Here is a 14,179-nt window from a genome sequence, read left to right as displayed (position 1 = left end):
GGTGCGGCTGCTTCTACTGATCCCCGCCGTTTCAGCGTACCTGGTCATCGTCGTAATAATACTAATTTTCCTTCAGAATAATTTTATTTGACTTGATGATTCGAAAAATCCCTAAAATTATCACAAAAAAATGGACCCGATAAATACGATTTTCCTCTAAAAACGATTTACTATTCGCTTTTGGTTCAAACTCTAACGTACAGCGTAGGGCCAATTGGCCAAAACGTATCTATGCCTGTAACATCGAGGAATTGCTGTGCGATTTCTTCCATACTAATAGATATATGTAATAGGTAAGCTTTAATTATAAAAGAGGGTATATCTTAGTATTAGCTTGGACGATTGCCATTTTGACCATGTCATTGCAGTGTCACTATTCTGACCTTTACCCAAGTATAGGCCATTGACATTGGATTGATGGCATGCGTTGTACCACCAAGCTCCTTTCACTCTCGCAGCACAGTTTCTGATCCACTCATCATTGTCATTGTCCTTAGTGGAGAATAATTGGTTTTGATTGTGATAAGAAAGAGAATCACCTGCGTCACCTTTTAAAGATTCAATTAAGGCTGAATAAGTATAACCATCGAAACCCTAGAAGCTATACATTGAATTTGTTTTCAACTAGCGCGACAACTGGCAGGTATATATGCAGTCCAGCTCGGTGGATGTCTTCTGAGAACGCAAAATTATGCCCTACAAAGGAAATCCGTCGGGCAGAACGAGTATATGCATATTAATTAGACACCTCTCGAACTATCGGATCTACAGGGTGTATAAAAAAAAACGCAACCACTTAATATTCATGAATATCCTCTTTGTTCTACAACACAAAAGACGTTTGGCCCCTGGAATGCGAGAAAGCTTGTAATCATATTCTAGCGGCACAATCGTCGGTAAACAAAGTCGGGTGCGTAAACCAACGAGCTGAAATGAGAGTATTTAACGAGTAAAATTTTATTTACAATTTATTTTACAAGGTCGACAGTTAGCATTCAAGTTATCATGCACGACAATAAAAGCTCGTTGTTCGGTTGTAAGCTGCACCATTATTAGTTTGGCTGATTAATTTGACCATTAGCAGTTGAACTGTACGATTAGAAGCCATTTTAAAATCCCAGGGGCAGGGGCATAAAATCTATTGAGCTTATGTTTTTTTTTATACACCCTGTACAGGGTGTCCCAAAAAAACGAAAACTATTGTTAAAATTTGAATGCCGTGTTCACGAATTTCAGCCCGTGGGGATTTAATGCAACTTATAAAATGCTAAATGCTTTGTGTTGCTAGAGAAAGGGGACATGTCGAAGGTCATGGTCCTTGAGATGCACATACATTTAAATAATGTTATCCATATTTGTAAATTGTAAATATTGTTAATAAATATCATTTTTGCGAACAAGCAAATCTGACTGCATCATATGCATGCATAAAAATGCTTATGGCAACCCCGATTTATACACTTGTGGGCCCAACAGAGTGCTTAGGCCATCAAACTCTAACAATGGCATTGTTATGGGTGATTTCAATAGTTTTCATTTTTTTTGGGACACCCTGTATATTCACAGCACTGCTGAAGCACGCAAAAATTAAATTCATTTAAATATTACTAGAATCGGGTCTAATTATTAATGGTTTTAAAGGACAACGTTAATTAGATTAGTTATAATAAACAGTATCATACTTATCAAATCAAGGATTCCATAACTGATTTTTGTATATTATTAGCTGTCCCCATAAGGAGGTCGGGTTGCCATTAATATATAGAAAGAAACTAAGACATTTGAAGAACCTGCCAGGGGTCATTCTAAGCTAGCGTTGCTACCACTTTTTGAAATTGTACGGAAATTTCTGGAGAAGGAAATTAGTAATAATTGTATATCTACAGCTACCCATATCATAATTTCCATCTCCAAAAATTTTCTTACAATTTGAAAAAGTGGTAGCAACCCCAGCTTATATGTTATAATAACCTCTGGATACTGCCAAATGTACCCAACTGATGTGTAGTTGTTATACCTGAGTATCTGCCAACACTCAATCTGTATTTGTCAGATTCATCAGCCACACTAAATGTTTCATATTTAGCGTAACGTTTATCGCCAGTGAAGTCCATCAAATCAACTCTTAGAATATTTTGACCAGATTTGGACAAACGATGTATTTTATCAAGGCCCAACCAGAACTCGCTGTTAAGATCACCAAAGCCTGCTTTATAGTCTGACCATCCAAGGAAGAAATCTTGAAAGCTTCCATCTTTTCTTCTTTGAAACACGGTCCAGCCACCCCTGTCTGTGTTCATATCACATCTGACTTGAAACGATCCTAGACCATCAGGATCGATGGTTTAGACACCGTTATGTCTCATCCCATGTCTATAATAATGGGCGCAACTTGCTAGAAAATCAGTAACAATTAACTAGTTAGATTTACAAAGCTTACAGGCACTATAACAACGCTATGTGGCAGTGACATGCAATTTAAAACACACATGGTTAATTTGTTCATTAAAACCTCTAATTTCCACAGTTTGAGTTAAGTTATCCAAACGAGTTGTAAGTTTCGCGAAGGCGGCGACGCAATTTTCCGTTTCGTAAACCGCCAGTGTCACCAGTGACAATCAGTGTCACCACTATTAGCGTACGTCACATCCGGTGAATACGAAACAGAATATTAATAACAAAGGCTCCGCGAGCCTTATTAGGCGTAGTTTTCCGTTAGGCCATAAAAAATCCACACATCTCGTATTACGGAATTTTATCGTTTTATTATCGTATTGTGATAGCCTATCTAGTGAATTTTGCTGACTAATAAATTCTTCATTACAATGAATTCTAGATTAACATCGCTTCTATTGACCTACCACTCATTTATCGCAGCCGATAAATGCAGTTGAATTGTGACTGATTCCAGATGTTTCCTTCACCACACTGTAGCTGGTAATATCAGTAAAATAACAAAATGAATTAACAGAATTAACTTTATTCTACTTACGAACCTAACCAGCCTCGTCCCCAGGCGCTGTATTAGAAAATATACTAGAAATACATGCATGCAGCAACCCCTCGCCATTTCAAACGAAGCAAAATATTTCCTGATCTAGCCAGACCTAACCTTCAATATTATGAAATGTCCTAAATGTAAAGCCGATAGCTGATGTTTCAAATATTTCGGAAACAAACAAAGTCGTAAATGTGAAGTGAAATCACCCGTTTTCCTGCTGCCTTCCGTTGCATTAAGTTATAGACTTTCACAGTTTAAGTGAGAGTTAATACTTCATTATAGCTAAACCTTCAAAACATCAAAGCAGCCCAAATAATATAAATAACCAAGCAGTGAACGTCGAATGTTGTTTTTCGATTATTAAATTCATGCAGTGATTGCAGTCGACTATATATAAACCTTTAAAGTGATATTTGTTATATTGAAACTCCGAATTACACTCTTAAGGACTCTTTTGGAAGTTAAAACGATGATGTAAAGCCTTAAATAGTCGGTCACGTCTTCGCAAAACGGAGCAAAACGACATACTGCACCAAGGTCATAAAATGTATTCGTACAGCAAACACGAAATAAACCTCGAAATAAACAAAATAGACTCCTACCATTTCAAGGATTATAATCGAGTTGTTCCTTCTCACCGCTAATTCCTCCAGTTCTGATAATATTTTAAACTCTTCCCAGTGTTTTATCTGTTTTTTGATTCCACATTTCATATTTTGTTTTCGAAACATTTTTTTAAAAGATAGTTTGCAAAATGACAGTTAAATTGCTGACGTTTTTCACTGAAACACAAACGTTTCGTCTTAGCCAATCAGGAAGTTGCTGATTACCAGTCTACACTCGTTCGCATTTCGCGCATGCGCACAAGTACCATGACCATTGAACGTCCATGACATTTGGGTAACTTTCACTGAGCTATATAATAATTCCTGGAGGACCGGCTCGTCATTTTTCGGTAACTTCGCCGCCATCTTTTTGTCGCCAAAAACATGGCGGACTTCGCCCTTCTGCGCAACCGCAGAAGCTCTGCTGACGCCACATGGTTCCTTTTGGCCATGGTATTTACCACTGACCGGGCTCAAATATGAGCCCGCTACAAGGGAGTTCTCCCCCCTGGATTTAGTAAACAACAGATTCTCCCCCTGGCCTTTATAAAAAAATTTAAAGTCATATGACTTTATAAAAAATATAAAGTCATGAAAGCATCATTAATTGCATTTTTTTGAAATATAAAGCGTTTTTTTTAAATGAATACAAGTCGTAGACGCTGTTATTGCCAACGCAAGAACAAATATATATTAAAACGTTCAAAAATTGTGGACAAAATTGAAGATTTTAATTCTGACACGAACTGACAGGTGTTTTTTTTATATTTTCATTATTTATACATTCCTATAAAAAATGCTTGAACTTTTTGGCACTATTGTCGGACATTTTGGGGAAAACTGGATATTTATGGACATCAATTAGACTTTTTTAAACCCTGCATGAACTGCAGAATTACTGAAAGTATGCAATTAATAATGTTTTTTTGAATGTCTTCAGGACAATATATCTAGGTATAATCCAAAGAAACAGAGGCCAAAGCTCAGGGGCAAGATGCTTGGCAGCTGACTAAGTGCAAGAGTATAGTTTCAACCATGAGTCATATTTGCATAATATACTTCTCATTAAGGTCATCAGCTTAATTGTACCTCAATGGGCTATAAAAGTTTTCAATATTATCTAATTGCACCCCTGGACCCCTGGTCTTATTAATAAATAATATTCATCCCTCCATAGACTCAATTACTCCTGATTAGCCCATTGAATTTAGCCCTCTTGAAATTTGATACCATAAACAGAAACTTATAAAAGTGGCTACAGATTGAAGATACATTGCGCACACAGTGCATTTTATATTTATTTCCTTTATAAATATAACAATGGTTTTAAAAATACCAGCCAAAACAAAATCAGATAACATGGTAATCAAGGATAACAATGCAGATTCATAACAATGTGTATAATATGCTTAATACATCTCAGTTCAATGTTCCCACAAATTGCATGACAATTAATTAATAAGCCATCTCTAGTTTGCTTTATTTCATTAATTAATAAGCCATCTCTAGCTTGCTTTATTTCATAGCATCTTCATCCTGAAAAATATAAATGGAAATATAATCAAGATTTATTCACAAGGTGCAAGAAGTTAAAAAATCAATTAATATAAGCCATGATAATTGATTTGATTTTGACAAGGCAAACAAGATAATATATTAACTAGGTTTTAACAGTCACCATCATCAGAGCTTGAAATTTACACTGTTTGCAGCAATTACTTTGCATTACTTTGTATCAGCACCCACTCAGCACTTTTGTCAGTTAGATCATGTAATTATTGCTTGAATCTAATAGACTCACTGAGGGGAAGGTTTACCTATTTACATTATTGTTTGTTATCATGAAAACAAAATAGACCAAACTTAAAGATTGACATTGCCAGGAATTTAATTCCTTCTCCACACAAGTCAAGAAAAATGATAAAGTTTGACTGTTTCGTCTGTTTGAGTATATAACATTGCACATGTACCAAAGGTCTAAAATAGTATATTTGCTGTTTGTACCATAAGTTTTGATGGATTTATATGGCTCAGAGCCTTTGGTAATCAGTTTATATTCGAGTCCAAAGGCAAAAAACTGAAATTGTTATAAAAACCGGCTTACCTGGATGCCATAAAATAACAGCCGAATGAGAAAAATCATTCCCCCGATAAGTGAATTAAGCCATTCAAAACGTCAGACGCAGAGCACGAAGCTATGTGTCCTTTCCATTTGTTGAACAGGGAAAAAGAGAAACACTTTCATCCATTTTATATGAAAAACAAAAAATATGTACAGAAAGCTGAAAATATTTTCATAAAAATCGGGAGGGAGATGGACACAGTTTTTCACCTTGTATCGCGGCACAGATTAACACCCAGATGTCTCACTTCTGACTCAAAAGCGTAAGCGATTCGTCACTGCGCATCGCTTTCTGCGCACGCTTAGCAAGTGACTAGAGGCATTCACCCCCCCCCGAAATAAAATTTCAAAATGGAGACGAACTGAATTGAAGTGAAAAACTGCACGATATGTCAAATGAGTCGGAATATATGTACATTTATTGATTTGTACAGGAAGTTCCATTCAATGTAAAGATATTCAAACACTTTTTAAAAGAAATATGTTTGAAATTATGGAGATTTCTACCGCTTATAATTTTCCGCTCCTACGACAATCGAAAAAAGATAAAACACTCGTACAATATTGAAAACGAGGTACTCTAAACTCACTTTTCCAAAGCGCGTATAGATGATGATGGATTCAGACACAAACGTAACTACACAGTCGCCTTCTCTAGCAAATAAGAGGAGGTTTTTTTCCATGTATAAAATAGTTCGGCTCCATTTTGAATTTTCGGGGGGGGGATGCCTCTAGTCACTTGCTGAGCAAGCGCTTACGCTTTTTTAATAAGAAGTGAGACATCTGGGTAATCTGTGATCGCGGTATGTCAGTGGTAACCACCATGAGCAAAAAGAACCATGTGGCGTCAGCAAAGCTCAAAATCCGCCATGTTTTTGGCGACACGATTTGGCAGCCGGTCCTCCAGGAATTATTAGAGAGCTTTAGATTTGACTACGGCTCCCGCTACCGCTACGTGAACGACTGCGAAAAGACTGGGTCCTATAAACTTCGTAGCCGTAGTCGTTGTCAAGCGCGTAGTTGTTAAGATGGCTGCAACTACGAGTACGAGTACTGCATTCGTGATTTTTTTGTGCTGGTAGTCGTATTTTTAGTTGGATCCATTTTAACAACATCGACATGTATTGCAATAAAACGCTTTTAGAAGCAGCTGCATTTTTATTTACGCAAAAGTATATATCCGCACAAGAATTTCTTGTCATACACGAAGCAACCAAGCGAACCTCGCCGGAATTTCCGTACTGGCAATACGATAACATCAATGTCCAGCTACAGCAAATGAATGACGACGAGTGCCTAGCCGAGTTCAGAGTTAACAAATCAGAATTGGACGCCTTAGCCGAAGCATTGATGATTCCCGAACAATTTCGCTGCTCTAATGGCACGGTGGCTTCTGGAATTGAAGGTTTATGCATCCTATTGCGACGTTTTGCATACCCATGTAGATTTGGTGATATTGTACATCGGTTTGGAAGATCAGTACCAGAGTTAAGTCTAATAACGTCTGAGGTTGTTGATTTTATCTACCAAACACACGGATATTTGTTGAGAACATTGAATCAGCCGTGGCTTGCACCTCAATGTCTGGAAGAATTCGCAGATGCTATTCATCAGCACGGAGCAGCATTACCCAACTGTTGGGGTTTCGTTGATGGCACCGTCAGAGCAATCGCTCGCCCTTGTCAGCACCAGCGACACGTTTATAACGGCCACAAACGAGTCCATGCAATTAAATTTCAATCCGTAGTTGCTCCAAATGGACTTATTGCTAACCTTTACGGGCCAGTAGGTGGGTATATGTTTCTGTTTTGCAGTTATAAACAAATTATAATTATAGGTAAACAAACATGTGTGTATATACATTTGTGTATATACTTTGCAGGACTATATATTTTATAAATACCAGGGTTACAGGCTCATGAAGAGCTTCTTCAATCAGCTTTCATGTAACCACTGTGGCACTTGTTTAAATTAATATGGGGATGGATTAACCCCCTTGAATTAAGTTCTCTATGTTACCACTGGACATTTTGTTATGTGAAGGGAAAAGGCATGATGCAGCCATGCTAAGGATGTCTGGCTTGTTGCAGTCACTTGAGGAACACTGCAACACAGAAACAGGTGAACCATTATGCATATACGGTGATCCTGCATACCCTCTGAGAAGACACCTTCAGTCACCATACCGACATGGCAATTTAGGTAATGAGGAGCAGGAATTTAATAGGTCTATGAGTTCTGTTCGGGTTGCTGTCGAATGGGTTTTTGGGGATATTACATCTTACTTCGCATTCCTGAATTTCAAACCTAATCTGAAGATTGGTTTAAGTCATGTTGGAAAGATTTATGTAGTGTGTGCCTTGCTGAGAAATGCCCTTACATGTTTACATGGTTCCACGACTACATATTTTTTTGGTCTTGCCCCACCGACTCTTCAGGAATATTTTCAAACAAACAATTTTGATGTGGAATAATTACAATTAACATTTGTACATTTGAAAAATATTTAAATTATTTTTAAAACAATATGTAAATAATATAACTGCACTTGACAACAAAAATATTCATGTCCTTGTCAATCATTGCTTTATACTTATAGGGTGTGAAGCAAAAATATCTTATTTAAGAGCTTGATTTTGATTTGTGGCATTGAGGAAAGCCCAAAATTTCCCAACTCATTTATTCCTTTTTAAAAAGTGCAAAACCTCAAATTTTGTGTTCGGGATATGAATAATTTTGTTATCAAGTGTGTAAAAATTGGTATTAAATAATAATTTCCTATTCATAAATTGATATTTACACTGTACATATTATTAACATATAAATATTCTGGTTGTAATATAAAAAGTTGTTGCCATGCAAATGTTAAATAAAAGGAAAATTTACTTTTTAATGGTTTTTACCAATTCAGTCATTGCATTGACAATTGCCATAGTCATGGCTTGTTGTTGCACTTGAAACTGCTGCTGTTGTTCCAACAGACTTTGCTGGAACTGCTGTTGCATTGCTAACTGCTGCTCTTTTAGACTCATATCCCTTTCTCGCATTTCTCTTTCAGCTTCCTCTCTTTCTTTGGTTGCCTTTATAGACTCCTTTAGCACTTCTATCATTTCCCCACTCCTTTTCCGTTTTCCATTTGGCATCTCCCCATCTACATTCTCACTATTCAACCTCTTCCTCGTCTCACCAAACCTCTCGACCGCACGCTTCCTCATCTCTTCAGCTGTTTCCTTTTCCCGCAATTCCTTCTGTTTTTCTTGCTCACTTTCTGCTTCGCACTCTTCCATCCTCTCCATGATATCTAGCAATGCTTTGTGCTTCTCTGTATAGTCAACATCCACACCACTAGCTCTCTTCTCAACCGCTTCTTTCTTCTTAAATGCATCCATCATCCGACTAAACCGCTCCCTCACCGATCTTTGGCTGACCTTCATGCCAAATTCTTCCAAATGTTCGGCAATTGAAGTCCACGCAGATCCCCTTTCCTTCGAGCCGAAACGATACTTGTATGGCTCAAAAGTTAGCACTTCCCCCAACAAATATCTGTCATGGTATTCGCGCCAAACAAAGACACCCTTTTTCCCCGTCTCATTTGTGTTTTCGCTTTCCATCTAAAAAGACAATAAGTTAAATTTATGTATAAAATATATGTCTGTTTAAATGGTAAATAAGTATACAAACAATACAATAAAAATGGTTTGATTTAATAAAAAAATTCAAACTGTATTTTATAAAAATAAACGCTTGATATATGAACACGGTCTTCGTAGCATTTTGCTTTTAAAATATTAAGAAATTTTGACATTAGTTGAAGCCGTCGATTCGGTTGAAGATTTATATCAAGAAAAACAGCACAACCATAAACGTAGACACGAAGAAGTGGACACATCTTGACGAAAATTTTATAAACAAAATGTAAACAAAGTTGTACTCAGACTTTACCGACAGGGGGCCCTTCCACTTCCGGTTCATAAGAAAATATTCTGCATAATAATAAGAATATAGCCACTTAGCTATAACGCCTTACCTTTTAAAATTCCTTCACGGCTTCACCACGTAATCGAGACTACCAAGTTTTTAAAAAATGTCGTACTAGACGAGGCGACGGCTACAAAGTTTTCGCGCAAACCCTACTAGCGATAGCTGACCGTGGCGTGATTGGCGCGCAAATGACGAATCTCGTAGCCGTAGCGGGAGCCGTAGTCAAATCTAAAGCTCTCTATTATATAGCTCAGTGGTAACTTTGGATTCCGCTATGTTCTCCCGGGTCCCGGGTGTAATTCCTAATCTCCGGGCGGAATTAGTACCCTCGCACGGTGCTCCGCACCGGCACGGGGATTACATTATATATTCAGTTACGTAATACAGATCAGCTTAAAACAGCAAACGCGAGGGGGGAGTGCTTAGGGAGTCTAACCCTAATTAATATACATGTATAAGAATGAAACGGTTATTTGAAGTCATTCGATTTGTCATACCTGAAAGATCCAGAAGAATCTGTTTGAATAGGATACTTTTGGTGAAAAGCAAAGCCTTTGGGGCTTGCTTTTCAAAGCATTCGTTCAGCATGGCCTTGAAATGAACAGAAAATATAACTAATAGTGAATCATCGGAAATAAATATTACCAGCAATTATGCCGCTCGTTCTCATACCAAACACTAAAAGCTGAGGGAAACAAATTAGCAAACCCAACAATTTTAAGAACAAACCCATCCGGATTTTTGAGAAGGATCAGCGTATACGTTCCAAATTTTGAGCAGCGAAATTTTGTCGCAACAATTTTTCCAGTCCGGAGATCTTTGACATAAGCGATATCACCAATGCCTGGCGACGTTGCTCCACAACCCCCCTGATTAACAATCATCAAATTTTTCAGAGGACGTATATTTCGTAGTCTGTAGGACCTGCAAAGTAAAGGTTCAGTTAACCCACGTTAACCCCTGTTTGTAATATGTTTCATTTTATCATAGAAATGTGCCGAGTTACTAGAATCATGAGAACAGCTGTTGGAAATTAATTAAAATTAATACAATCAATAATTATGTAAAAGCCGATGTTATCACCAGTGAGCCTTTGCTTCAGCAAGATTTTCTGTTGTGGATATTTGTATTCTGAAATCAAGAACTTGAGCGTCAACGAGATCACTGGACCACTGAGGTTCACCAAATGGATCAACTGTTGTGTTTTTGGATGGAACTTTCCATGTCACAGAACTGTCGAGTTTACCAATCAGCGCAAATCCCCCTCCATTTGTTGTCATGTCACAATAGATCTACAAAAAAAACCAACAACAATGTATTGATTATATATATGCAATTTTATCACACAAAATCCATCTCGAGCCCCCAAATTCCTGTTCAGAATGTCTGTGCAGTCGTAGCCTGGGTTAAAATATTTGCCGAAGGGGCTGTAGCCTGATGGGAAAGTCCAGAGAGGTTGCCCTGTTTTAGCACTTTAAAATGTAAATTAAAGTATATTGTACTTCCCAAGAAAATACTGGAGTGCCGTTTCCTCATCGTCTGGTCATTTCATGACCTCGGTCAGGTTTTTCCCTATCGTCGCACCTTGCAACAGGTAAGATCACTAACATGTATATGTGAAAAAGGGGGAATTTCGTTTTAAACCCATCAGCGAGTTAGTTAATTTACATTTTCTGTAACCCAATCGGAATGCATAAATTTTGACTCGCTCTGGTAAAAAGGTACACTAACTTAACACAAGGGCCTTGAACTTTTATAAATTATTTCTCTTTTAGAAATTGATATCTCACTTATTTCATATTTCTTCGCAACCATGTGTTTACCTCTATATTTCTACCATTATAATTATAACGTGTAGTTCCTCTACGAATAGATAAGATTTTGGAGCACGCCAAAGATACTTAAGCCCAGGTTACATGCATACGTCGCATTCTGGTCGCGTCGACACTAACGAGATGATAATAAAGCTAAATCAGAAATCCCGTCGAAGTGTTTCGCTAGTGAAATGATATAGTTTTGAAAAGTATTTTTGCAGGTAAGTTACTTTGCTGTATTTCTTTTTCACGTGAAAAGAAAATTCGTCAAGTTGAAAATGGCCCTCGCGTGCGCGAATTGTTGCGTGCGCGAATTGTCCCGTGCTAACACGTCATGCACACGTGACATAATGGCCTATTGTCTTACGTACGTTAATTGCTTTATTTTGCTTGCGAAACTGTCGACTTTTTCACAGCGGGAAGACTTGTGTTTCTGTTTTACGATGTAAGTAGACCATGGCAACTTATTTCTTATTTAGTTTGGCTCATCAACTTCACTCATATTTCATAATTTCTCTTCAACTCTCCTTCATTCTCACCATTTCTTGTCATCTCTCGTTAAGGCTGGATTTTCACTCGTGGAGGAATAGTTCGCCAGCAAGATACTTGCTCATTTTCTTTTGATCAAACTTTGGCCAAATTTACATTTCTCAAAAGTAGAATTGTATTCCAAGTTGCATGAAAAATTGCACAGTGTAACAGGGGCTTTAGTCTTTACAACAATATCAGGCGAATAATTGTTAAACATTTCTGTATTTTTCATGTGTACTATATGCAGCTTATATATAAAACATATGTTAGTAAAAGAAAACATTGGAATCATGCGAACAGATATCGACTATTGTTACAATTTGCGAGTAGCAAGGAGTTACCGAATAACAAAGGGACTGGATTGCGCCCCTGTTTCAACCTTCCATTGGGCAAAAAATATTTATCAGCGATCAAATTAGACCATACATTGTTACACAACAGTTTCACTTCATCAAATTTGATGGAAAAACAGTTTTTAAATAAAGTTTGTGCAGGCCTTAAAACGTGTTGGGACGAATTTTCATTTCCGTCATTTTCATGGAATAATATTGACGCCAAGAGTACCATGTCACTCCACTGTCACTACTTTGATCTCTACCCTTGTATATACCATTGAGATTGCAATCATGGCCCGATTTGTACCACCAAGCCCCACTGTAGCTAACTGCACAGTTACGGCTATTAATGACATCATTGTCACTATCCTTGGTAGAGAACTGCATTTGATTGTGATAATCAAGGGAGTCTCCTGCGTTGGCTAAAAAAACTCAATTAATAAATATCTCAACAGAAAGTTATATTTTCATCTTCTTGTACACCACCAAGTTGTATTTTCTTTGCTGACTTGTAAAAGATTTGTATTTTAGCCTGAGTAAATTAAGAACGAAGTTGTACACTCAAAACATAAGCGAGTTTAAGATTCACCAAATCTACGACGCGGACGTGAAGTAATACTGCTGTAATTTCCACAGTTCCCAAACAGAGATGGAAATTATAGACTCTTTTTAATGAAGAAAGTCAGAGCCGTATGTAAAACAAATCAATACTGGTTTCCTAACACTAGTAGCAGTTTTTATGTCACGTCCGCATCGTAGATTTGGTGCATATTAAACTCTCTATTGCTAGCTTTTATTACTGGACCAATTTTATTTTCCTATCAGTTAGCTGCTTACTTTTGTGCAGTATTGGAAACAAATATTACCATAGACGTTGATTACCTGAATACTAACCTGTTAACGTCTAATCTGTACTTGTCAGATTCATCGGTGATACTAAACATTCCATATTTAGCGTAACCTCCAGCACTATTAAAATCCACCAAATCCACTCTCATTTTGGCCAGATTTGGACAAACGATGTATTTTATCAAGGCCCAACCAGAACTCGCCATTAAGATCACCAAAGCCTGTTTTATAGTCTGACCATCCAAGGTAGAAATCTTGACTTTTTTGGAACACGGTCCAGCCTCCACCATCTCTGCTCATATCACATCTGACTTGAAACGATCCCAACCCATCAGGATCGATGGTATAAACGCCATCATTTCTCATTCCATGTTTATAGTAATGGGCACAACTTGCTATGAAATCAAGCACAACTTTGTTGAGTTTATGTTTAAGTATAAACAATTGACAAGCAGTGGCTTAGCCAGCCTGACGATTTTTTCAGTCCCGCTATGTAAATTTCGTGTTATTATAATCATCAATTTCTTTAGAAATTCATTGTTTTCACAGTCAATAAATACCAAAATATTAACATTCCGGGACAAATAGTCAGGCTGGCTACGCTAATGTTGACAAGCCTTTAATTTAACTCAACACTTTGTCGTTAAAACCTTTAATTTCCAGAGTACGAGACAAGATATTCAAACGAGCCGTAAGTTTCTCAAGGGCGGCATTGATCTACAATATATGAATATAAACGAAAAAGATCAAAGCTTGTGATATGAGCTCGATCAACTACACTGTCTGCTGTGTTGCACTAATTACTGAATGGTAAAACATATCGCGGCGGGGAGAATACAGGGTGTCTCAAAAACCCACAACCACTTAAATATGAAAGAACATTAATACAGCTCTAAAGCGCAATAGATAAGCACCTCTGGTCTCTGGGCATTGAAAATGGC

The 14,179-nt window shown here is 37.4% G+C and overlaps 1 protein-coding gene and 1 pseudogene across 1 annotated transcript; both read right to left on the bottom strand.

Annotated features, from left to right (window-relative positions):
- Positions 1–300: 300 nt before the first annotated feature.
- On the bottom strand, positions 301–2,300 carry LOC114536106 (annotated as a pseudogene).
- A 6,193-nt stretch (positions 2,301–8,493) lies between these two features.
- Positions 8,494–9,677, bottom strand: LOC114536078 (vicilin-like seed storage protein At2g18540). Its single transcript, XM_028557432.1, has one exon. The coding sequence runs from the start codon at positions 9,337–9,339 to the stop codon at positions 8,611–8,613; it is 729 nt and encodes a 242-aa protein (XP_028413233.1). The 5' UTR covers positions 9,340–9,677; the 3' UTR covers positions 8,494–8,610.
- Positions 9,678–14,179: the final 4,502 nt, after the last annotated feature.

This window comes from Dendronephthya gigantea, unplaced genomic scaffold, assembly GCF_004324835.1.
Source record: "Dendronephthya gigantea isolate DGI-Jeju-01 unplaced genomic scaffold, DenGig_1.0 000130F, whole genome shotgun sequence".
Classification (NCBI taxonomy): domain Eukaryota; kingdom Metazoa; phylum Cnidaria; class Anthozoa; order Malacalcyonacea; family Nephtheidae; genus Dendronephthya; species Dendronephthya gigantea.
Note: the sequence above shows the minus strand (reverse complement) of the source record. Positions and strands in the feature narration are given on the sequence as shown.